The 24863-nt window shown below is 43.0% G+C and overlaps 1 protein-coding gene across 1 annotated transcript in view; it reads left to right on the top strand.

Annotated features, from left to right (window-relative positions):
* The window catches only part of LOC124776959 (aquaporin-11), a 257407-nt gene that overhangs the window by 150288 nt on the left and 82256 nt on the right, over positions 1 to 24863 (top strand). Inside the window, exon 3 of the mRNA XM_047252193.1 lies at positions 21311 to 21503. Coding sequence (XP_047108149.1) covers positions 21311 to 21503 — 193 coding nt within the window. The remainder of the gene's footprint in view (positions 1 to 21310; positions 21504 to 24863) is intronic.

Raw genomic sequence — 24863 nt, 5'->3', positions numbered from 1 at the left:
AAGAGCACACGATGGAAAAACGTAGGGTCTCTCTCAGTTGTTGAAGGGCAAACCAACAAAATTCTGTACGACGTACTGAATCGCCGTTGTCGAGTACCTGATGTAATGACAGATGATAGGGACGGAAATTCCGACAATGCAGGATGCGAATGATACTCATCTGGTTTATTTCACATTTCTTGCCAATATATCTCTCGCAGCACTGTGCAGATTCACTAGCATCGTAGCCAAAACAGCTTCTTCCTGTTCTCTGCCAGTTGCAGTCTTCTTTCTTGTCCTCTTTTTGATGTTCAGGCAGCCTGTCCGCACTAGCTCCTTAATAGTTCGTGTAATTGCCTAGTACGTCGGACATTGGTGATCCAAATGCATAGCCCTATACCGCTGTATTGTTTTTGCGGCATTTCCTCTACATCTAAAAGTAGTTAATCCAACTTCTCCTCATTGATGTACATGTCTGCACGCAACGAGTACTGAAGTAGAAATGAGCGACCTGCAATGCAGACAAGTACAGAGGGAAATGTGCAGACATTCAGACGCAGCGTAGCACGACAGCTCTATCTGTCGGTATTTGCACCGTTAATGTCGATTTCGAGCGCCGTGCTCTCACATCTAGGTCATTTCTCAAACTTTTTTACGACAGTTTTCAACGTCAACATAAACAAATGCTGTGTCACTGTAATTGTCTTCTCAAGAGCTAACTAATGCAGTTATAAAAAGAATACGGTACCATTTTTTAAATAAAACCTACTTATTTCAGTATCCCAGTTGATACAGCGCTAAAAACATTAACCAGATTTTTTAAAAATCGTGCCCTCGACGCTGCAACATTTGCCGAACACCGCGTTTCGATATGCGTAACCGTTCTGGAAATGAAAGGAGTGTCACATCTGTATAACGAAATTAGGTAACTGTCCGTTTTGAAGGTGGATACTGTGAGCACAAGTTTCTGAGAAGCACTGTTGAAGTACAGAATTAAATATATAGTAGACTAAACTAGTGACTGGCAAGGTTTCTGAGAAGCACTGTTGAAGTACAGAATTAAATATATAGTAGACTAAACTAGTGACTGGCAAGGAGTGGCCTATATTATTTATCAGACATGTCGATTCAGTGGCCACGCCTGCAACAAAGGCCTGCATCGGAACATGTGTCAACTCGATGGCTACACCGCCTGAGGATCTCTAACTACACATCTGTATCGATGCTGAGTCTGGGTGGAGAGTTTGAATCACTGCCAGATACAAAGATTATAGCTTCACTGGCGCGTACGTTAACCTGATATATGACCCACTAAATGTGTCTGTGACATGGGTGGTCAGTAACTTGTTATGGCCCTCCAGTAACCTCTGTTAATACTTTTTGGACTCACAAACAAACTATGTGAAGGGATATTCCACAGCAACATAGATTCTCTGCCACAACATTGAGAGTCACTGGCTGCAGCATGATGGCACTTCATACAATCCTTAATTTAAAAAAAAATGGTTCAAATGGCTCTGATCACTATACGACTTAAACTTCTGAGGTCATCAGTCGCCTACAACTTCGAACTAATTAAACCCAACTAACCTAAGGACATCACACACATCCATTCCCGAGGCAGGATTCGAACCTGCGACCGCAGCGGTCGCTCGGCTCCAGACTGTAGCGCCTAGAACCGCACGGCCACTCAGCCGGCCTGAATTTAAAAGATCATGTTATATAATCCTAATAATTTATGTACATCATTGATATAAATTTATGTCATAAGGCTAATTAAAGACACATTTATGATTCTCAGTGTTGCGGTTTTGACAAAAGTCGGTTTATACCTACAAATTTATAAATTTAACGCAGAAGTTGTGCATGTTCTACAGCAATAATTTATTTCGTAAATCGGTATCAACACACGAAGTGTTCATCAGACAATAAACAGCAGTCGAAAAATCTATGTGATTGCAGGTTTTCCCGCCGTACTCCAACGATAAAATATTCTCGGTTTTAAAAAAGAAAAAAACTGAAATGATTGTATGGTAATGATGGCCGGCAGTCCTCACCCAAGGAAGTTCGGCCACCGACGTGTTAGAATTCCGCCCCTGCCCGGCGAGCAGGGGATGCTCTATAGCCAAGCTGATAAGGCTATCGCCCTCGCCGATACCTTCGAGAAGCAATTCCAGGCTGAAGAACCCCAAGGCGACGAGCATGAAGAAGTACTTCACCGTCAACTTGCTGTCTTCCTCAATGCTGAGGAAGACCGTGTAGACAAACTCCCACTTTTCGCCCCCGAAGACGTGGCAAAAGTAATTAGGTCCCTTCCAACAAAAAGGCACCAGGGTACGACACGACAATGTCATCAGTCAGTTAGTTAAAAACCTCCCGCACTCGGCGATCACAAATCTCGCGAACTTCTTCAACGAGATTACTCGTTCCCGCGACTTCCCAGCTTTCTGGAAACACGGGGAAGTGGTCGCGATACACAAACCAGGGAAAGACCCTCTATTCCCGCAGCACTACGGACCGATTAGCCTCTTGCCAACTCTCAGCAAGATGTACGAGCGCCTCCTGCTAATACCCATACAGGAACATATTACCAGAGAGCAACTTCAGCCGTATTTCGAATTCGGATTCCGGGAGAACCACTCTGCCCAACAACAGATCATGAGAGTGGTTAAAGCAGCCACAGAGGGCTTCAACCACAGAGGCTACTGCGGGATAGTCCTACCAGACGTAGCCAAAGCCTTCGACTCAGTATGGCATAGAAGGCTACTCTACAAGTTATACACATAAGGGTTCCCAAGGAGCATAGTTAAACAAATTAAAATATATCTCACGGATAGAACTTTCTCTGTTAAAGTAGAAACAGCCACCTCCACCAAAAGGCGTATTCGTGCTGGGGTGCGGCAGGTTAGGTTAGGTTAGTGGTGTTTAACGTCTCGTCGACAACGAGGTCATTAGAGACGGAGCGCAAGCTCGGGTTAGGGAAGGATGGGGAAGGAAATCGGCCGTGCCCTTTCAAAGGAACCATCCCGGCATTTGCCTGAAACGATTTAGGGAAATCACGGAAAACCTAAATCAGGATGGCTGGAGACGGGATTGAACCGTCGTCCTCCCGAATGCGAGTCTAGTGTGCTAACCACTGCGCCACCTCGCTCGGTGGTGCGGCAGGGATCGGTACAGTTTGTACTCTGCAGACACACCAACGCGCCCCCCCCCCCCCCCCTCCCCCCTGGTGCACTGCACAATATGCAGACGACATAGCCTTCTACACACGTAATGTGTACAAGGAAATGGTCATCCGTAGGCTACAAAGGGTTTCAAATGACATAGAAACTTGGGCCCGTCGCTGGCGTATCACCATCAACTCTGAGAAGATGCAGGCTATGCTGATCACACGGAGGCTCGGAAGGCGCGGATCTCCTCAACGCCTCCCTCCCTCCTTCCTCCACCTTCACCTAAACGGAACCCAACACCACTGGTGCAGAACCGCCAAGTATCTTGGCATAACCTTGGACTCTCGTCTTTCGTGGAAACCCCACACACACGAGGTCCACAGGAAGGTCTGTGCCAGAATGTCCATCCTATACCCAGTCCTCAACACAACCAGCTCCCTTCCGTGTTCTGTAGGAGTGAATGTATATCAGGCCCTTATACAGCCAGTAATGGAGTATGCATGCCCTGTCTGAGGATACGCAACTGGACAAACTCCAGAGGCTGCGGAACTGCCCCCTCAGGAGGGCACTGCATTTACCCATGGGATTCCCCACCGACGACCTGCACGCCGCAGCTGAAATCCTCCTCCCGAAAGAGCGTTTGCAAGAACTGGCAAAGGCCTTCTATGAGAGCTCTTCCAGATCAGGAAATGACCTCATCCTCTCCCTAGGTCGGTATGACATATCCCGCGACAAGCGCGAATGCCCAATGACGATCTTCGACGACTAAGTCGATGGGAAAATTCCTATATCCAATCCCTAGTCCTATTCCCTCCCCCATAATATCGACCTTCTCGTCAACCTCAGGCAACTACCAGAGACACACAGAACATTCATCACGTTATGCACACACCCAAAAATCACAGAAAATAATCACACACACAAGTAAACAAGTGGAGTAAAAGCCTAAAGGAAACAAATTCCCCAACACACTTCCCCAAAGAGGGCAAAGTAACAGATGAGAGTGAGAGTGAGAGAGCACCAAGACACTTCGCCTTAAGATGATGGCTATGGAACTCATCGAAACGTTGCGGCAAGACGACGTCACAAGTCGCCTGATCACCTGAGAAACTTTATCAATGGAAGAAACCTGTTGACATCCACATTCTTCTATAAATGTTTTATACGTAAAAAGCGTTCATCGTTCGGGTAAGGCACAATCCCCTCATTCAAGCCCAATACGAGAACTTTCCAGCCACAATAGTGAGCAGCATTCCGCAGCAGAAATTCGAGAGCAAGGAAGCATCTATGGGATTCCTTCAGGTTTCTTGGTGAAGCTCCCAGAAATTTCTGTAACTGGCTCGAATATATGTATATCTTTCACCAGCCTTCCTCATCGAAAAAAATGCAATTACTACTGTGTAAGTGATAAAAATGGCCTGTCTACTAGATCTTTCTAAACCTACAATAAAACTAATTTCCCTTTCCTTGTGTTAGTGGATGTGCAAGAAAATCGTCACATTAACTCTCAAATTTTATTTATGCCCTCTATACTGGAGCTAACAGATTCGCTATTTCGTAACAGCCACATATCGTGAGAGAAGCATCATGTACTGGTTCAGCCAACAAATTTTAATGACGTCAATGAAATTAAATTCTGTTAGATACAACTTAAATCTCTGAATGTGTTTGCGTAAGCTTAACCGTTGTTCTTGAGCTATGATCTTATTTCCCTTTTCTTGTTAATATGTAACACCAACAATACCACTGAAGCGGGAGGACGGATGGTGTGTTGGAGGTATATAACTAACACATTTAAGTATTTTAGAACTTGTTAATTTATGATCATTTATCCTGAAAAAGCAACATGGATTTATTTTACACTTTGTACATGAAATTTTATTAATAATGTTGTGTATAAGTAATTGTAAATCATTGCATTGATGTGAAATTTGGATCTGAATTTCGGAAAGTAATGTATCAATATCAGGTTTGATCGAAGCGGTTGCAATTGTCATGGTGTTCTCAAGGTATTAATCTGAGATTTTGGCTCTATTTTTACTCTTTGTGTGCTTTACTCGTAAATACAACTGTTCAAAAACGTGTGTGGTTCCGATCAAAGATGGTATAGATATAACACATGATTGTGCAGCAAGGGATATTTATCTCTGGGCAGGGATGATCTGTAGAAGTTCAACAAAGGTACTTGATCAATCTTTTATTTTAGTTGGATGTCAGATTACAACTCCGTGTATTCCATCTGAAAATCTTGTTCCAATGTATCTATATTGTTTGCAAAATATATTGCATGAATTCAGTAATTTTGATTATTTTTTCGAAAATCGATATTCAGGTTATTGCATCAAATCGAAAAATGTGGCTCCATATTTCATCCCATCTTTAGGATTATGTTTGGCCAACGGGTGGAAATTTTAAAGTTGTTTGCAATTTCTTGTGCTTGCTATAATTTAAGTTTCGTTTGGAACACGTATATTATTTGAAACATTGTATTGATAAGTAGTTTACTGCTTTGAAGACGCCTTTTTAAGTCATCTAAATAAGCAGTCAACTCTACCAAGAGCTCTAAATAAAGCCTCCCAATTAACGTTGTCCATTCTGGCACACATTTTGCTTTTGTTATCATGAACAATTTGATTTCATTAATTATGTTATAAAGTCTTTCTAATACCTGCCTTAGACTGATTGAGCTTACTTCTGTAAAGTATACGATGTAACTATACCGATCATCAGAAGTGTCAGAAATTCCTGTAATTGGTGTGAATTCAGTCCTTGGCCCTTATAAAATACAGTCTTCACGAAGATTTGTATAATGTGATATATTTTCTTGGTGCATTGTGCAATGGTATATTAACAAATGAGAGTTTCTGACAGCAATGGCTTCGTCTTTTATTAATTTTACTAGCTCTTCTTTTTTACCTATGATAGCCAGGACACCATCAATAACTACGTCAGATATGTTGGCAAGAGACAAAGGTAACCGTTTTAACTTTTGTTTCACTGCTTCTTGTAAATTTCTTTTAGTGGTACTAATGAAACCATTTATTCGGTAACATGACATTCATAATTAATACCTCTAATAAATATGAAAAATTTGGCCGTATTAGTAGCGTCGGTACTTTCATTTATCGTCGTTGAATAAAATCTAAAACACTCGTTTTACTTTTCAGATCCGTCTCAATAGGTTTCCCAACTTCATCAGTTCTCTTGACAATAGTTTGATGAGTCAAACTGATTACAAAATGGTTCAAATGGCTCTGAGCATTATGGGACCCAACTGCTGAGGTCATTAGTCCCCTAGAACTTAGAACTAGTTAAACCAAACTAACCTAAGGACAGCACAAACATCCATGCCCGAGGCAGGATTCGAACCTGCGACCGTAGCGGTCTTGCGGTTCCAGACTGCAGCGCCTTTAACCGCATGGCCACTTCGGCTGGCTCAAAACTGATTACAGAAATATCTCCTTTCTTGTCAAGGCAAATTCTATCTGCCACACTTTCTAAGTATTCTTTAATAAATTCAGAACTACCGTGAAAAAGGTTCCTTGTCACAATTTCACCGAAATAACAAAGAACTTCCTTTTATCTCCATAAATTAATTTGTTTATGTGGGTTCCTGTAGTCATGTCCTAGTTCATGAACCACGGGCAACGTATGAGTGGCCAAGTAAGTGGTCCCGACAGTCGGGATACCAGTTACTTTGGAATAAGGCTGGGCATCTCGGACATATTCTGAGTCATGGTCACCTTTGTGCTCATACGGCAAAGACTACCAAATCCACCGGTTAGTCCCTCAGCCGTTAGGGGTAAAACCCAATGGGACTCGGGGCAAGTAAGGCTAGCAACCTGCTTCCCTGGTACTTTAAATATGATGCTGGCAACAATCAGAGCAAAATGCCTCGGACCTTTGGAGGTGACGGAGTCCCACCTCTAACTGACAAACCAGGGACTCCTAAGATACGACTTGGCAAACAAATGGTAATGAGATGGGGAGCTATTAATATCAATGGAGGCTACTCTGGGAAGAAGGTAGAGCTGGCAGAGGTTGCAAGTAAGATGGGGCTGGACGTTTTAGCTGTTAGTGACATTCGGGTAAGGGGTGAGAAAGAAGAGGAAGTGGGAGAATACAAGGTCTACCTGTCAGGAGTCAAAGCAGGAATAGCACAATAGGGTGTAGGGCTGTACATCAGGAAAGAAATGGAACACAGCGTAGTTGCAGTAAGGTATGTAAACGAACGACTGATGTGGATAGATTTGACAGTGTCTAGCAAGAAAATTAGGATTGTGTCAGTATATTCGCATTGTGAAGGGACAGATCAAGATAAGATGGATAGTTTTTATGAGGCACTCAGTGATGTAGTTGTTAGAGTAAAGGACAAGGACAGTGTTCTGCTCATGGGTGATTTTAACGCCAGGATTGGAAATCGAACAGAAGGGTATGAGAAGGTTATGGGTAAATTTGGAGAAGATATGGAGGCCAACAGGAGCGGGAAACAACTCTTGGATTTCTGTGCCAGTATGAGCTTAGTAATCACAAACTCCTTTTTTAAACATAAGAACATTCACCGGTATACTTGGGAAGGCAGGGGAACCAGACCTGTCATTGACTATATAATAACAGATCAGGAATTCAGGAAGGCTGTGAGGGACACACGTGTATTCAGGGGATTCTTTGATGACACTGATCATTATTTAATCTGCAGTGAAATTGGGACTGTGAGGCCGAAAGTGCAGGAGGTCAGGTCCATATGTAGGAGGATAAGAGTGGAGAAACTTCAGGATAAGGAAATCAGGCACAAGTACATAACAGCGATTTCAGAAAGGTACCAGTTAGTTGAATGTAGTCAATTACAGTCATTGGAAAAGGAATGGACAAGGTACAGGGACACAGTACTAGAAGTGGCTAAAGAATGTCTTGGAACAGTAGTGTGTAAAAATAGGATGAAGCAAACAGCTTGGTGGAATGATACAGTCAAGGCAGCCTGTAAAAGGAAAAAGAAGGCGTATCAAAAATGGCTACATACCAGAACCCAGGTAGACAGAGAAAGTTATGTTGAAGAAAGAAACAAAGCCAAACAGATAATTGCAGCATCCAAGAAGAAATCGTGGGAAGACTTTGGAAACAGGTTGGAGACTATGGGTCAAGCTGCTGGAAAACCATTCTGGAGTGTAATTAGCAGTCTTCGAAAGGGAGGTAAGAAGGAAATGACAAGTATTTTGGACAGGTCAGGAAAACTGCTGGTGAATCCTGTGGATGCCTTGGGCAGATGGAAGGAATATTTTGAAGAGTTGCTCAATGTAGGTGAAAATGCGATCAGTAATGTTTCAGATTTCGAGGTAGAATGGGATAGGAATGATGATGGAAATAGGATCACATTTGAGGAAGTGGAAAAAATGGTCAATAGATTGCAGTACAATAAAGCGGCTGGGGTGGATGAAATTAAGTCAGAACTCATCAAATACAGTGGAATGTCAGGTCTTAAATGGCTACACAGGATAATTGAAATGGCCTGGGAGTCGGGACAGGTTCCATCAGGCTGGACAAAAGCAGTAATCACACCAATCTTTCAACATGGAAACAGAAAAGATTGTAACAACTACAGAGGTATCTCTTTAATCAGCGTTGTGGGTAAAATCTTCTCAGGTATTGTTGAAAGGAAAGTGCGAGTATTAGTTGAGGACCAATTGGATGAAAATCAGTGTGGATTTAGGCCTCTTAGAGGTTGTCAGGACCAGATCTTTAGCTTACGGCAAATAATGGAGAAGTGTTATGAGTCGAACAGGGAATTGTATCTATGCTTTACAGATCTAGAAAAGGCATATGACCGGGTTCCTAGGAGGAAGTTATTGTCTGTTCTACAAGATTATGGAATAGGAGGCAAACTTTTGCAAGCAATTAACGGTCTTTACATGGATAGTCAGGCAGCAGTTAGAGTTGACGGTAAATTGAGTTCATGGTTCAGAGTAGTTTCAGGGGTAAGACAAGGCTGCAACCTGTCTCCACTGTTGTTCATATTATTTATGGATCATATGTTGAAAACAATAGACTGGCTGGGTGAGATTAAGATATGTGAACACAAAATAAGCAGTCTTGCATATGCGGATGACTTAGTTGTGATGGCAGATTCGATTGAAAGTTTGCAAAGTAATATTTCAGAGCTAGATCAGAAATGTAAGGACTATGGTATGAAGATTAGCATCTCCAAAACGAAAGTAATGTCAGTGGGAAAGAAATATAAACGGATTGAGTGCCAAATAGGAGGAACAAAGTTAGAACAGGTGGACGGTTTCAAGTACTTAGGATGCATATTCTCACAGGATGGCAACATAGTGAAAGAACTGGAAGCGAGGTGTAGCAAAGCTAATGCAGTGAGCGCTCAGCTACGATCTACTCTCTTCTGCAAGAAGGAAGTCAGTACCAAGACTAAGCTATCTGTGCACCGTTCAATCTTTCGACCAACTTTGTTGTATGGGAGCGAAAGCTGGGTGGATTCAGGTTACCTTATCAACAAGGTTGAGGTTACGGATATGAAAGTAGCTAGGATGATTGCAGGTACTAGTAGATGGGAACAATGGCAGGAGGGTGTCCACAATGAGGAAATCAAAGAAAAACTGGGAATGAACCCTATAGATGTAGCAGTCAGGGCGAACAGGCTTAGATGGTGGGGTCATGTTACACGCATGGGAGAAGCAAGGTTACCCAAGAGACTCATGGATTCAGCAGTAGAGGGTAGGAGGAGTCGGGGCAGACCGAGGAGAAGGTACCTGGATTCGGTTAAGAATGATTTTGAAGTAATAGGTTTAACATCAGAAGAGGCACCAATGTTAGCACTGAATAGGGGATCATGGAGGAACTGTATAAGGGGGACTATGCTCCAGACTGAACGATGAAAGGTATAATCAGTCTTAAATGATGATGATGATGATGACGGCTCTAACCCTCTAATTTCGCAGTTGCAACTGAAGTAGCCGTAAGATAACAGACCGGCGAGTCTGATGGATTTGTCGGTTGTAAGAAAGAGTCTTGCGGGTTAAAGTACAGCAAGTGCGGAAATTTTAAGAACAGGATGGACGAATGAGAGAATAGCATCGTTTGGCGGGAGTTTCAAATTGAAAATACTCAGTTTTCAATAAACGGAATTTTATGGATTTTTTTTTTTCGCTCGTTGCTCACTTCTTGAGTCGCACTGATACTTGCTTTGGGCCGCATGCGGGCCGCGAATTGCACACCTATGGTTTACGGCAACCTTGATTTTCATCCACTGACTTCTTTAATTCCCAAGAAGCGGCTATTATACGAACATCCGAAAAAAAATTGCCACTTTCGAAGTTGTAAATACTGAATCGATGCCTGAGAGGAAGGTGAAGGTGAAGTGTGAAGTTATTCACATGAGTACTAAAAGAAATCAGCTAAGTTTCGATTACGCGATAAGCCCCACAAATCTGAAGGCTGTAAATTCAACTAAATACTTAGGGACTAAAATTACAAATAACCTAAATTGGAACGATCACATAGATAATATTGTGGATAGAGCAAACCAAAGACTGCGATTCATTGGCACAACACTTAGAAGGTGCAACAGGTCTGCTAAAGAGACTGCTTACACCACGCTTGTCCGCCCAATTCTGGAGTACTGCTGTGCCGTGTCGGATCCGATCCGCATCAGGTGGGACTGACGGATGACATCGAAAAAGTACAAAGAAGGGCAGCTCGTTTTGTATTATCGCGAAATAGGGGAGATAGTTTCAAAAATGGCTCTGAGCACTATGGGACTTAACTTCTGAGATCATCAGTCCCCTAGAACTTAGAACTACTTAAACCTAACAAACCTAAGGACATCACACACATCCATGCCCGAGGCAGGATTCGAACCTGCGACCGTAGCGGTCGCGCGGCTTCAGACTATAGCGCGTAGAACCGCTCGGCCACTCCGGCCAGCGGAGATAGTCTCACAGACATCATACGTGAATTGGAGTGGCAATCATTAAAACAAAGGCGTTTTTCGTTGCAAAGGCATCTTGTCATGAAATTTCACTCACCAGTTTTCTCCTCCGATCGCGAAAACATTCTGTTGGCACCCACCTACATAGAGAGAAATAATTATCATAAAATAAGAGAAATCAGGGCTCGCACAAAAAAATTTAAGTGCTCGCTTTTCCCGCGTGCCGTACGAGAGTGGAACGGTAGAGAGACAGCTTGAAGGTGGTTCATTGAACCCTCTGCCAGGCACTTTATTGCGAATAGCAGAGTAAGCACGTAGATGTAGATGTTGCAGATGTGAAAGGCAGTTTAATTTTCGCAAGTGATATGTTACTGGTTTTAGGAAACGTTACTGTCAGGAAACGTTTGGTCCGTTCGAATGTTACACCTTGTCCAAGGTGCATTCATTTTCTGAGCGTATGCTAGAGGCCGTAGTCGCGTCGGAGTGATGTGTAACACGGCGGCTTGTTTTGTTAGCAGGGTCGGGCTGCGTGGCGTGGCGAGGCGTGGCCGTGGGCCAGCGCGGCCGGCTGTCTATATATACGGTAGAGCGGCTGGGCGGCCAGGCCGGCGCTCACTACTGGCTAGCGGACGCTGTGCTGTTCGGGCACGCACAGCGACTTGATCCCCCGCACTTCCTCACAACCACAAAGTCTGCGCCGACTGCTGCACTGCTTGCATAATACGTTGACGGAGGTGGGAGGTGTTACGCCAAGGGGCACCAGTTCGATATTCGTCAAACTTCGTGGACGTGTTCGTCACATAACGTGTGTTGAACAATTAGAGTTTCAAACCATCATCAACGTCCGTGTATGGTGCGAGCCCAAACGTCACAAACCGTTGTCCTCGTTGTGGCATGGAAGCAAACTGTCACCGGATTCCAGAATGAGATTTTCAGTCTGCAGCGGAGTGTGCGCTGATATGAAACTTCCTGGCAGATTAAAACTGTGTGCCGGACCGAGACTCGAACTCGGGACCTTTGACTTTAGCGGGCAAGTGCTCTACCATCTGAGCTACCCAAGCACGACTCACGCCCCGTCCTCACAGCCTTACTTCTGCCAGTACCTCGTCACCTACCTGGCTGAACATAAGGTCATCATTAAGGAAAAAGTGAGTTAAGAGTAAATTGAGCAGTGGCAACATTTTTATGGTCTATATCACCAAGCTCTCCTGCAGGAGAACTTCTGTAAAGTTTGGAAGGTAGGAGACGAGGTACTGGCAGAAGTAAGGTTGTGAGGACGGGGCGTGAGTCGTGCTTGGGTAGCTCAGATGGTATAGCACTTGCCCGCTAAAGGCAAAGGTCCCGAGTTCGAGTCTCGGTCCGGCACACAGTTTTAATCTGCCAGGAAGTGTCACCGAATTTCTTGCCGTGCCTGAAACATGGGCTATGCCAGCCCATGATGGTTGTTGGCTGGAGGGTGGTATGAAAGTATACGTCCTAATACCAGGCCCTATCTACGGTAAGCCTGGCGGAAGAGAGCTCCACTAGCGCGAGCGCTCCGGCCGCGCCCCTGGCTAGGGCTCTGAACGCAGTGGCGACTGGGGCTGAGGAGTAACGAGGAACGTGAAGAGGCTACAGCCAGACGCCTCTGGGGCAAGGCAGTCGGCTTGTCACAGTTTGACAAAAATACCAATTCTGTTTAATTAGCGTTAGGAATACCATGGCGTCTACGCACTTGTCAAAAAATAAAATGTGGGCAGCCACATCATTCAACGCTGAACGGGAGGCGCTTTACTTTTCATATAGTCTGAAGGCTCTGCAAAGTGTTTAATAATAATAATAGCCGGTCGGGGTGGCCGAGCTGTTCTAGGCGCTACAATCTGGAACCACGCTACCACTACGGTCGCAGGTTGGAATCCTACCTCGTTCATGGATGTGTGTGATGTCCTTAGGTTAGTTAGGTTTAATTAGTTCTAAGTTATAGGGGACTAATAACCTTAGAAGTTAAGTCCCATAGTGCTCAGAGTCATTTTGAACCAAAGTGTTTAATATGCCATCGCCCTATCCTGAGCTGGAAAAAATTTCACTGGAACATCATTACAACACCAGCCAGAAACACGATATCATGCACTTGTCTTCTGACGAATAAGAGCGTTTGTTGGCTGAACTTAAGGTGATCATTAAGGAAAAAAGTGAGGTAATGGAAAATAGAGCAGTGACAACATTTTTACGGTCTATATCACTAATTATTTACGAGGGGCGTTCAGAAAGTAAGCTCCGATCGGTCGCGAAATGGAAACGACTATGAAAATCCGATAAAGCTTTGCACAGATGTGTTGGGTAGTGTCTCCAGTATAACCCCAGTTAGCATCACGTCGCTCTTCTCATTTCTGAGCTCGCAGTGAGTGCGTAAAGATGTCTAGAAAATAGTGTCTGCCGCCAAGTACGAGGGCCTGGTGAGAAATTTCGCCTGAAGCTATGCAGCTAACATTACATAACTGTCGTGCTGTTTCTTCTTAAAGACAATTCTCAGCCGCATTCTGCAGGGGCAATGAAGATGCTCCTGCATCGTTTTCAAATGGAAATGTGAGATTACCCACAATACAGTGCGCAATTGTCTCCCCCTGAGTTTCATCTCTGGTCACATGAACCGCTGTCTTTGAAGACAACATTTTGACACAGACAACGAGGTGTAGGCCAGCGTGGAGAATTGGCGGAAAGCACTGGCGGCTGCCTTCTATGATGAGGCTATTGAAAAGTTGGTACAACGCTATGACAAAAGTCTAAGTCAGAACGGCGACTACGTAGAGAAGTAGCTGAAAGGTGTAGCTAATTGTTACAAGTAAAACATTTCTGATGTTCACTGTGGTTTCAATTTGGCAATCAATCGGAGCTTACTTTCTGAACAGGCCTCGGAATTTTATTAAATCTTTTAATGCAAGGGGAGAATAATTGGTAATAGATACGGCGGACAAGTTTGATGTTATCAAACAAAAATCAATGCTATGGAAAAATCACCTCCAAATTCGTGACCTGAAGCATTTCCCGAAACCGAAAGCAGCCATTTGCGAGTCAAACGAGACTGATTATGTTTCAACAATTGAAACATTTCATCATTGGTTCTGAAAGAGATTCCCAGACTTTGTACATTGAAGTCTGGCTTCAATTTATTTGTCAATCTGTTCTCGCTGATGTACCTCCTCATTACCTCACAGCTTGAGCCGATAGCCGCCTTGTGTTGCAGCCAGCTCAATGACTCGTTTGTCCAACCCAGGAATTTACAACACTCTCTTAAAATGTTACCATAACAGCAATAACCTCGATTCCACAGGCAAATCGCTAACGTTATTTCAGTGTTTGGTTCAACGCATGTGTGTGAACGGTTTTTTCTGTTATGAAATCGTTTAGGTTTTAGGTTTAATAGATTTTAATGTGTATATCACCATGTGTTTGCATCATGAACCATAGTTCCAAATGTATTACATATTCTAAAATTGAAATGTGTATAAATTTGCAAACACCAGAAGTTAATATTAAATGACTGTGTGTAAATGTTTTTGTAGTTCCGATTACCGTATTAGCACTGTCTAATGTAGTTACTGAATTAAGTATAAAGTTATTGCTTTGGTGGAAAAATAAAAAAATAGAGAATAAACACGTGTGATGAAATCTTCCTTATAAACGTATGCTGCAATATTCCCCTAGCAGAAGTAGTCTCACTGTTTCGCAAACACGGCTTCCTAAGTTTCCTGCATGTAGAGCCTTTAGCATACAGCCGTCTACTCACACACTTGCTCGGAGTAGCGCAGTGGTGGGGAGAACGCCGGAGTGGTGAGCAGAGTCGACTGCGCTCGCAGAGCGTGGGTGCCCTCCGGGACCACGAATCTTGGCGACGGCTGATCTATGAGTTGTAAATCAGGGGACCTGTCAGGTCAGTAATGGATCTGTACATTCCTCGAGGCACTTGTACTCCGATCTTTAGTAAGGGGTCATGCATTATCCTGCTAGAATATGTCAACTAGAACCCTGATGAAGGTACGACGACAGGATTTGCCATTATTGACCAAACTGGCGGACACTCAGTCTCCCTTCATCATTTACCTAGTTACACCTTATAACTCCCATACCATGATTCCATGGGTTGTAGTAGTATGGCTCTTTAGAATCGCTGCATACAGTGACTTTTAACGCGGTCGTCTACCGATACGTTGACATCGGACTGTCCACCACGAACAGAAACGTGACTCATCGCTGAACACCACAGAAGGCCACTCAGTGTCTCAGTTGGTTCTCGCTCTCTACTATGCAAGTTTCTGTAGCCTGTGGTATGGTGTCAGCGGTAAACGGCTCATCGTAACTCGGGACCTCAACCCTGCTTCCAGGAATCTGCTCCTGACGGTTCTTGGTGACGCTCTATCTGTAACTTCTGCTCGGATATTGGCTATTGTTACCCACCTACTTCTCACAAGCCATTCAATGAATCCTCCCACAATCACGTGGTGTAATATTTCTGGAAAGAACCTTACCTACTTTTGTTGCCACACCATTGTCTTCAGTCCATCCTGAAATCACTCGCTCTGCAGTCTTTGCACTATAGTCTGTGAGATCCGCCAGTACGATTCGATCTTTCTGTAAGTCGAAAGACGGAGAAAACCTGCAGTGCATGTCCTCTAGACATGCCGTCTGTGTCCATTTGAAAATTCCCAAACTGGAGACACCCTATAGTCATATAGGGTAAACATACCATTTTTATTCTTGAACAATAGCTTTTTCTGTACTGAAAATAAGCCCCATAAAGATGTATCCCATAGGCATGGAAATGCTGGAGCTCTAGTTTGGTAGCGTGCGCTCAAGGTATTCAGATCTTGACACTTTCCATTTCTCTTAGTCTATTTCAATCAGTTAATAGCGTCACCTGTACGCGATACCATGCAAGTGAAAGTCGCTATGTCCTCAATTACTCTCGATTGAATAAATTAAAAGTCCGCGTAATTGGAAAGCTGTGTCCATAATGTAAAAATATACACACTCACAATTGAAGCAACAAAATCAAAACTGTTAACTGGTGAGTTCCTCTGGAAATGTTCTTACCAACTCACCTACCGCAGCCCATGTCAAAGTTAGATCAAAGCACTTACCCGATCAGAAGTGCATATCTCCTGCTTTTCAGACTCTCATCGAGCCATGGAGTGCATTAGGCTAAATCAATGGCACCAGCTTTGCTTCTCCGTAAGAGCTTTGGTTGAGAGAAGAAAGAGATTCTGTCTAGGTCTCTGTCCGGCACATTGCTTGCATCGGTGTTGAAGTTTTATTGCAACACACACTCTGCAGCAGAAAGAAAGATTCTTATTGTGACACAGTAGTGTGAACAATCTCATACTAATAAGAGCAACGAAAAGCAGCAAGACCAGATCCGTGAAAGCATTTTTAGCTTTCCTACACAATCCTAAAAGCATTTCCGGAACTTTGTTTATACTGGTCAGTCACTAAGGACAAATGTTCGTTCTTCAACATTTTGTAGGTCTATGGTCCAATAGGTACAGATTCAGTGCTTGATCTCATAAAGCAGTTCACCTACAAAGCAGTAAAATTACCCTTTTTCTCATCTTGAGATGTTCAGAAGCATATATGAAGTAGCCTACCTCGTAAAATGTCAGAGAAAGGCATAAATATTGCAACAAAATGCTATAAATGCTTAAGAAAAGCAGTAAAAACCAAGTTTCAGATTACAAATTTTAAAAAGCTGTATACATTTTTATGGACAGTCTCCGTAATGAAAGGGCCCAGAGTTCCACTGGCAAAAGGTAACTACTCAACAAATTCGGACTCCACCCCAGATATTTTGTCTTCATGGACGACGCTCTAAAGACTGGGCAGTCTAAATACATATCAAGTTTCTTCTTCAGACAATTTACTACGCAAATAATATCAAGGACAAAATAAGCCACCAATTTTGTCATGAGTACGTGGCTTTGTGCCTGCTACAGGCATTCCACGTGGACTACAGGCAGGTTTAATCTTGGTGTTGGCTGCGTGGTGTGCTCAAAATGCTCAGCTAATTTAGAATTTTGCACTAAAGGCATGATCCTGATTCGCTTTACGCTCCTGCACATCTATTCACTCTATAAAGAGAGATAATTTCAGTGATCCACAGACTCTCTGGTATTCTCTTTGAAACTGGTTCTGAGAGCAAAGCCGTCTCCATACCCAGGTCGTAAGCGAGGTTAGTTTCCTTTCTGATAGATTTCACAGATCGTTGTCGAATACAAGTTACTTACTTTTCTAATGCTAACTAATTTATATAAAGCGAAAAGTCATTTGAAGTATATAAATAAAGAAGTGGACCAACATGGTAAACAAAGACAAACTTAACAGTGAATAGGGAAAATTTTTCAAATTTTTCAATGTACACTAGCGGAAAATAGATTTTTTAGTTGTAATCATTTGTACAATGTTACTTTCGATCACGATACAGCAAATAAAAAATTGTTTATGATTTTAATCACATGATATTAGGTCGGACGGACAGTTTGCCAAACCTCTCTTGTTTGTCCTGTGAAATTCACTAGAAAAGATTAATATGCTCAGAGAAATTACCTAATTTCTGATGCCTATCCCGTAAATATGACTAGTTCTTATCATCGGACCATTGCGCGTTTATGGTCACCTCCAAACGATAAGCATTAGGGATTCGGCAAGTTATCCGTGCGACCTGTGATTCAAAACACAAGTTATATTTTGCTAGTGGTATTGCGATCGAAATATATTGTCTGTCGGTCCGGGCGGCTCCCCTCGTCGGAGGTTCGAGTCCTCCCTCGGGCATGAGTGTCTGTGTGTGTGTGTGTGTTGTTCTTAGCGTAAGTTAGATTAAGTAGTGCGTAAGCTCAGGGACCGATGACCTCAGCAGTTGGTCCCCTAAGACCTTACCACAAATTTCCAATTTTATATTGTCTGTCACACGTTCAGTCAGTAAACCGTGAATATCTACGTGGAGCAGATCGCTCATTATAGTACTGACAGCCCCTCTGTGGACGTGTGTCTTCCTACTCTGCGATATATCCTAGTGATTTTAATGCATGGACGTGATCAAACGCATTGTAACCGGAGAGAAGGAACCGCCCGTTGTTTGTTACGCTCTTTACAGATAGCTCCACTAACTATTTTTCTTGAAATGGTATGGAATCCAGATAAAACTCACCGAGGTTCCACACCGCTGCAGCTTATGTGCATTTGGCGTTATATTCATAAGATGAGCAACTTAAGGGAACGCAGCTGTATGACGTCTTCGGCAGCTGCCAATTTTCCGACAAGTGAACTTCCCGTCATTTTCTATGTACAAACGAAACGAGGAAGCGGTGTGCAAGGAAATTTAAGCCCCCGGTAGAACATGGCTATCCTGTCCAAGAACCGTAACACGGCAGATACAGAAAAACGACACATAAACCAACAATTAGCGCCACTACAAAACCAGAGATAACCGTATTCAGAAGTCAGTGAACATTAATTATCGTGTTAAATTTGCTCGACGCTTCCATCGTAACACTATCCTAAAGAGCTGGAAGTTCAAGCCAGAATTTCTGTATCGTTGTGTTCCGTAGGACGATCGGAACCAAGGCAGTGTCCTGCAGTAGCAAATTAGTTCGGCTGTTGTAAACGTCTGTGAAACTTATGCTCAATATACCAGTTCTCCACGGTCCTGATCGTCTGACTGCTCTATGAAATGTCATAACTGCTTGCGTGGGATACGGTAGATACCCGTCTTACGCAGACCAAGATAACCCGTTACAGACCCTAAAAGGCCCCTTATGGCAGATGGTGGTCTAAGAAACATACTTCACCCCGCCTTTCCGCAGAATGTGACCATTCCTGTTGGAAATGCTACCTGCATTAGACGAAAATGCCGTTTACTTAAGTGCCACCATATTATATATTTCGTTGTACAGCGTTTGGTCTTTGCATTTGTGGCTTGAAAATAACAGGGTGTTCACCTATCGGACACCGGCTGTTGTCGAAGACGACACTTGACTGTATTTCCATAAGTTGTTTGAGTATTTTATACGTCGGGAGTACATTTTCAATATAGGAATAGTTGTCTATACGCACTGCTGCGAGATGACAGCAGGCGTATCGAATTGAATATGATCGAAAATCTAGTTTAGTATAAGCAACTTGCTCGAATGGTTTTGCCTCTGCGGTAAACACTGACGTGCTCTGATGGAAGGAGTGGAACCGTTCTGCTTGGGGAACTACCTACATGCACGGATTAGTTAATTTTTGACCCGCCAGTGAATATTTGAATAGCATATTACGGCTGAATTTTGACAGCTGACAAAAATAAGTACACAAAAAATGAACTATCACATCTGGAACACAAGGATGCTAGGCCAACATCTCTATCGTAAAACTCGGCCAATATCGGAAAAGATGTACAAAAGTAAGAAAACATGGGCACCTGTCAGCTTCGATACTTACTGGTGATGACCTAGACTTGACTCACTCGAAGGAGACTTACTCCAGTTTCTGACGTGGCTTTCGATTGCTGCAGTGAGAGCTTTAGTAGATGTAATTTTTCACTGAGGTGGCAAAAGTTACGGAATAGCGATATTCACGTATATATATGGCGGTAGTATAGCGCACATGCGGGATAAAATGGCAGTGCTTTGGCGGAGCTGTCATTTACATTCATGTGACTTAATGTTAAAAGGTTTCCGACGTGAATATGGCTTCACGAGGGGAATTAACTGACGCTGAACGTGGAATGGTAGTTGGAGCTAGACGCTTAGTGCAATCCATTTCTGAAATCATTAGGGAATTCAATATTCCTAGGCCCACAGTGTCAAGAGTGTGGCGAGAATACAAAATCTAAGACTTTACCTCTCGCCATGAACAACGCAGTGGGCGACTGTCTTCATTTAACGACCGAGAGCGACGGAGTTTCCATAGAGTTGTCAGTGCTAACAGACAAGCAACACATAACCGTAGAAAACAACGTGAAGCGTATGGCGAACGTATCAGTTGGAACAGTGCGCAGAAATTTCTCGTTAATGGTCTACGGCAGCGGTGATCGACGCGATTGCCTTTGCTATCAGCACGACATCGTCTGTGGCGCCTCGCCTTGCTTCTTGACCATGTTGGTTGGACCCTAGACTGCTGGAAAACCATAGCCTGGTCAGATGACTTCCGATTTCAGCTGGTAGGACTTGATGGTCTCTTAGAGTGTGGCGCGGACCTCACGAAGCCATGGGTCCAAGTTGTGAAGAAGGCTCTGTGCTAGCTGGTGCCGTGACTCCATAATGGTGTGGTCTTTGTTTACATTGAATGGACTGGATCCTCTGTTCCAAATGAAACGATCATTGACTGGAAATGCTTATGTTCTGCCACTTTCAGACCAATCAAGGACTTCATGTCCCCGAGCAACAATGTTATGTCAACAGGCCACAATTTTTCGCCACTTGTTTGAAAATATTCTGGACTGTTAGAGCGAATGATTTAGCCACTCAGATCCCTGACATGATTCCATCGAACATTTATGGGACATAATTGAGAAGTCAGTTCATACCAAAATCTTGCACTGCCAACACTCACATAATTATAGACAGCTATAGAGGCAGCATGGCTCAATATTTCCGCAGGGGACTTCCAACGACTTGTTGAGTCCACGTCACGTCGGTCTGCTGCTCTACTCCGGGCAGAAAGAGGTCCGACACGATATTGGGAGGTATCCCCTAAGTTTTGTCATCTCAGTGTAGAAGTTTCACAGTATGTTTGTCCATTACTTCTTTTGAAATTCGTGGAAGATTTTCTGTGATAATAACTGAAAGTCAATGCTTATCGCGTAACAAGAGACTCCATCATGCTAGCACTAACAGCGTATTGTCAACGATGGTTGTAAGATATACAGGGCACTTTGGAGAAATTTGTAGGTCTATTGCGATATTGGTCCCTCCTTTCAGTATCACCATTAAGTCGAATATATGGCACTAAATGTGTATGATTTCAGAATCTGCCAGGACGTTTCGTGTATGTTTTTGTTTTCTGTGCCATTTGGAATATTTGCTTTCGGTAGTACTCACTGCACTGGGTACAGGACTTACAATAAAAATACGCAAATTAGTCGGTTCACTTGATACGGAAGATACGTGAGGGCTAATGTGGCGTTCATGTATTGACTTTGCAAGAACGGTCAGTGCACGATTTTCACTCGAAGCTGAGGCCTGATTGGCTTTGTGCGTTGCTGTTGCAGTGGCCGACAACTACGGCGTATGGGCGTACGCGGCCTTCCTGTTCCTGCTGACGGTGTGGTGGTCGTCGAGCTGGGGAGAGGCGACCGCGTGTCCGTACACCCACCTCGAGGACGTGCTGCGGGGCTGCTCCGACGTGCTCACCGCCCTGCTCATGACCGGCGCAGAGCTCGCCGGGGGAGTCTTCGTCTTCAGGCAAGACTGTCAACTCACCTCACTCTACCTTCCTGCGAATCACTGTACGGCGTTAGCACCCTGGCGTTTTCATTGACTGCGTTGCGTACTGCCTCGTACACAAGGAGAGGCGGGCTGCAGAGTGGTGCAGCAACTGCCGTAGCAGGAAAGCTGGACAGGAGCAGAAATGATTAGCAAACAAGTTATCACAGTAAACAGAAGATTTACTTAACTTGTATTCCTTCAAACATACGAAAACTCGTTACAAATAATGCGGCGAGAAATAAGAGTCTCGCCAGTACAATAGCAACAAGAATGAGGCTCTCTGAACTAAGACTGATGAACTCTGGTATGGAATTGGAGCACCTGTATTTATTATCCAAATTTATTTTGACTCCATGCTCAGCCCTGCTAGAGACATTATAGTTTACCAGAAGTGACGGGACTGAGAACTAAATTCTACTCACGGTATGCGCCCAATTCACCCACAAATTTTATCATATATTCTTCCTACTATGCTGTGCGAATACAATAAGTAAAATTACTTTATTTGCTATTGTCCTTGGTGTTTCATATTCTAATGTCCAGTAATTTATATCGCTGACGTCCATCAATACGACCGCGTGCTTGTGTATTCAGTCACCGCCGTTAGCAGCACACATAATAGCTCAAAAGCAGGAAAGACTCAAACTAGTGCTGATGGGTCTCCACGGATATCTGGGGGCACACTGTCTGCAGACATCCCTACAGCAGTTGAATATAGCGAACAGGACGATCTAAGTGGTTAATATTCAATTGGATTAAGGTCTGGTCTCTTATAGGTGTTCTTCTGTGAAAAAAGTGACAACGTGAAAATGTGCATTTTCTTACACCAAAGAGAAGACAATCATAAAGGGGAAAGCGATGTCTAAAACTGGATTCGTGATCAGATTGGTCATGAATGCCATCTAAATTTGTTTATAAATCATAGGAATACCACTAAAATATTTCTCTGGCAGTAATCCTGCCCCCATCACAATGTTTACTTCCAGGATTAGCTCCCTGGCTGATCACTGGATGTTCATCCGTCAGACGAGGAAGAAAATATTTGGTGCTTTGTCGCGAAGTATCGTTTCGAGTATGTCGAGCTAATTCCATTCTTTTCCATCGATGAGGTATCATTAGCTTGGATGCAGATACCATGCGTGTACATACAGGAGTGCTCGCTAAGTGAACTGGTGGCCCCGCTGACAGGCTGTGAGTTGATCCACTTAAGCACTTCAGTTGGGCTTCAAGCACGTTTACAGCCGATGTACATCAGCAGCAATACTGTCACGTGGAAAAGTTATTCAGAATTAGATCCAAGTCGTTTCACCGCTTGCCTTCGCCGCAGAGGTAGCAAACATTCCGTAACCATACTGATTCCAGAAACATTCCTCAATTGACTCAAAGCCTACCCAAGGTAACAATAATGAGCAAAACGTGTACTACCTGTTAGTTCCCTACGTATCTACGTCGCATGTGCGTATGACATAGCACTTCGTCAATAAAATGTGACGGACAATACATTTAGTGTTAAAATTATTCTCGGTGGTCAGTAGCGAATATCGTGCAGTGGTAAAGGGCGTCCGTAGAAACCGTGAAGTCGTGGGATCGAACCCAGGTCAGAGCACGGAACTTTTCATTTAATCTAGTCTCGCCTCTTAGCGTTGTCAGAAGTGGTCAGGAATAAAATGTAGTTCGGATTCCCCTTCAAACTGTATCTACCTTTTCCTCAGTTGTATAATGGAGGTAGATTAGGTATACGCAAGTCGTTGAAGGGCTTCCAATTGAGAGATCTTTTACTTGGCCATTGAACAACACGAAGTTATTATTAAAGTTGCGAATAATAGAACTCCTTACAACATATGTCCTTGTTACCATCTACATAAGAGCCTCCGTATTCAGTAGAATTCAATACCAAGAGTTTCCGATAAGTTTCCCTCGGTTACCACACGAATGCCAGGACAGGAAATTTCGTCCCACATATTCCCAGTGGGAAACGCTTTACCCTACTCACGGTGGTTGGCTCAAAAGAAGTGAGTCCCGCAATGACTTTCTTTGTCCTCTTGGATAGGAAAAATAGATGAAAAAAGAAAGAAAAAAGCCCCCTCCCTGTTTCATTGTAGGAAAATCAAAATACATTAATATTATACATATGCAATAATATTACATCTTACAAAATACTTATTGTAAGAGTCTCAGTTGCGTGTTTTCACAAATGTTAACTTGTTTGGATAATTTAATGAACACCCTCTCCTTCGTTAAATGATATAACTTGTCACCATTTGTGACAATTTGCAGCTGGGACTGGCAACAATAAAGATCTAAAAAAATATATAATTTCGGCACAACTCACGACAGTATGTCATTATCTGCATCTTAAATATTACTGTAAGTCAGTCTTAATCAATTACAGGCTTATTTATTTACGTAACATATCAAGATTGGGGCGAGATTGCCCTCTGTTACATCTAACCACGCATTCTACATACGCTTGATGTTACATTCATTAAGACAAGTATCTTATAAGTTACTTGTAGTGTGCATTTAATGCGTGGAAACTACTACGACATAAATAATACAACAATAAAGACAAGTTTTACAGGCAGGCAGATTTAAACTATGAGCGCTAGCAACAATGGCCATCTCGGGGGGTAAAAAGTGTAAGGAAGGGGAACGAGATCAAAGCTAAATGATGTTTATAGGGGAAAAGAAAGTGGCGTGACTTACTCAGAAAAAAATAAGAAAGCGTAAGTGGGAGAAGATGGGAGCATCTGCTTAGAGTTTGACAGAGGGGTAAACTGGGCACATCTGTTATTTTTTGGTAAAACATTATGAGATTGGCTGAAGGGTGTGATTCAGCTTCTTTTCAAAAGCAACAGGACACTGAATTGTAAGTAGAGTGCAGGGCAGCCTTTTCCAGAAGCGAACAGCAGCAAGAGAGAGCGAGTTGGCGAAAGTTTTTGATTTAAAGATGGGCACAGCAAGGGTGCTAGACAAGTGGAACATTGTGTTTCGATTACGATGAGATGAGATACTTGATGTGAGGTACTGGTTCGTGGACTTTACTGCACGACCCATGAGAACCGATGATCATAAGTCTTCCATAAATTATTTCACGTTATTCTACCTCTTGACAACTACGTTTAAATAACTTTTTCATCTTGTGGTATTAGTTATATATATATATATATATATATATATATATATATATATATATATGTATATATATATATATATATATATATATATGTATATATGTATATATATATATATATATATATATATATATATATAATTCTCAAAATAGTCACTAACACATTCTACATGATGTAAAACGTTATGATAACACCTGTCGAT

The sequence above is a fragment of the Schistocerca piceifrons genome, chromosome 2 (assembly GCF_021461385.2).
Source record: "Schistocerca piceifrons isolate TAMUIC-IGC-003096 chromosome 2, iqSchPice1.1, whole genome shotgun sequence".
Taxonomy (NCBI): domain Eukaryota; kingdom Metazoa; phylum Arthropoda; class Insecta; order Orthoptera; family Acrididae; genus Schistocerca; species Schistocerca piceifrons.
This window is presented reverse-complemented; position numbering and strand designations above follow the sequence as displayed.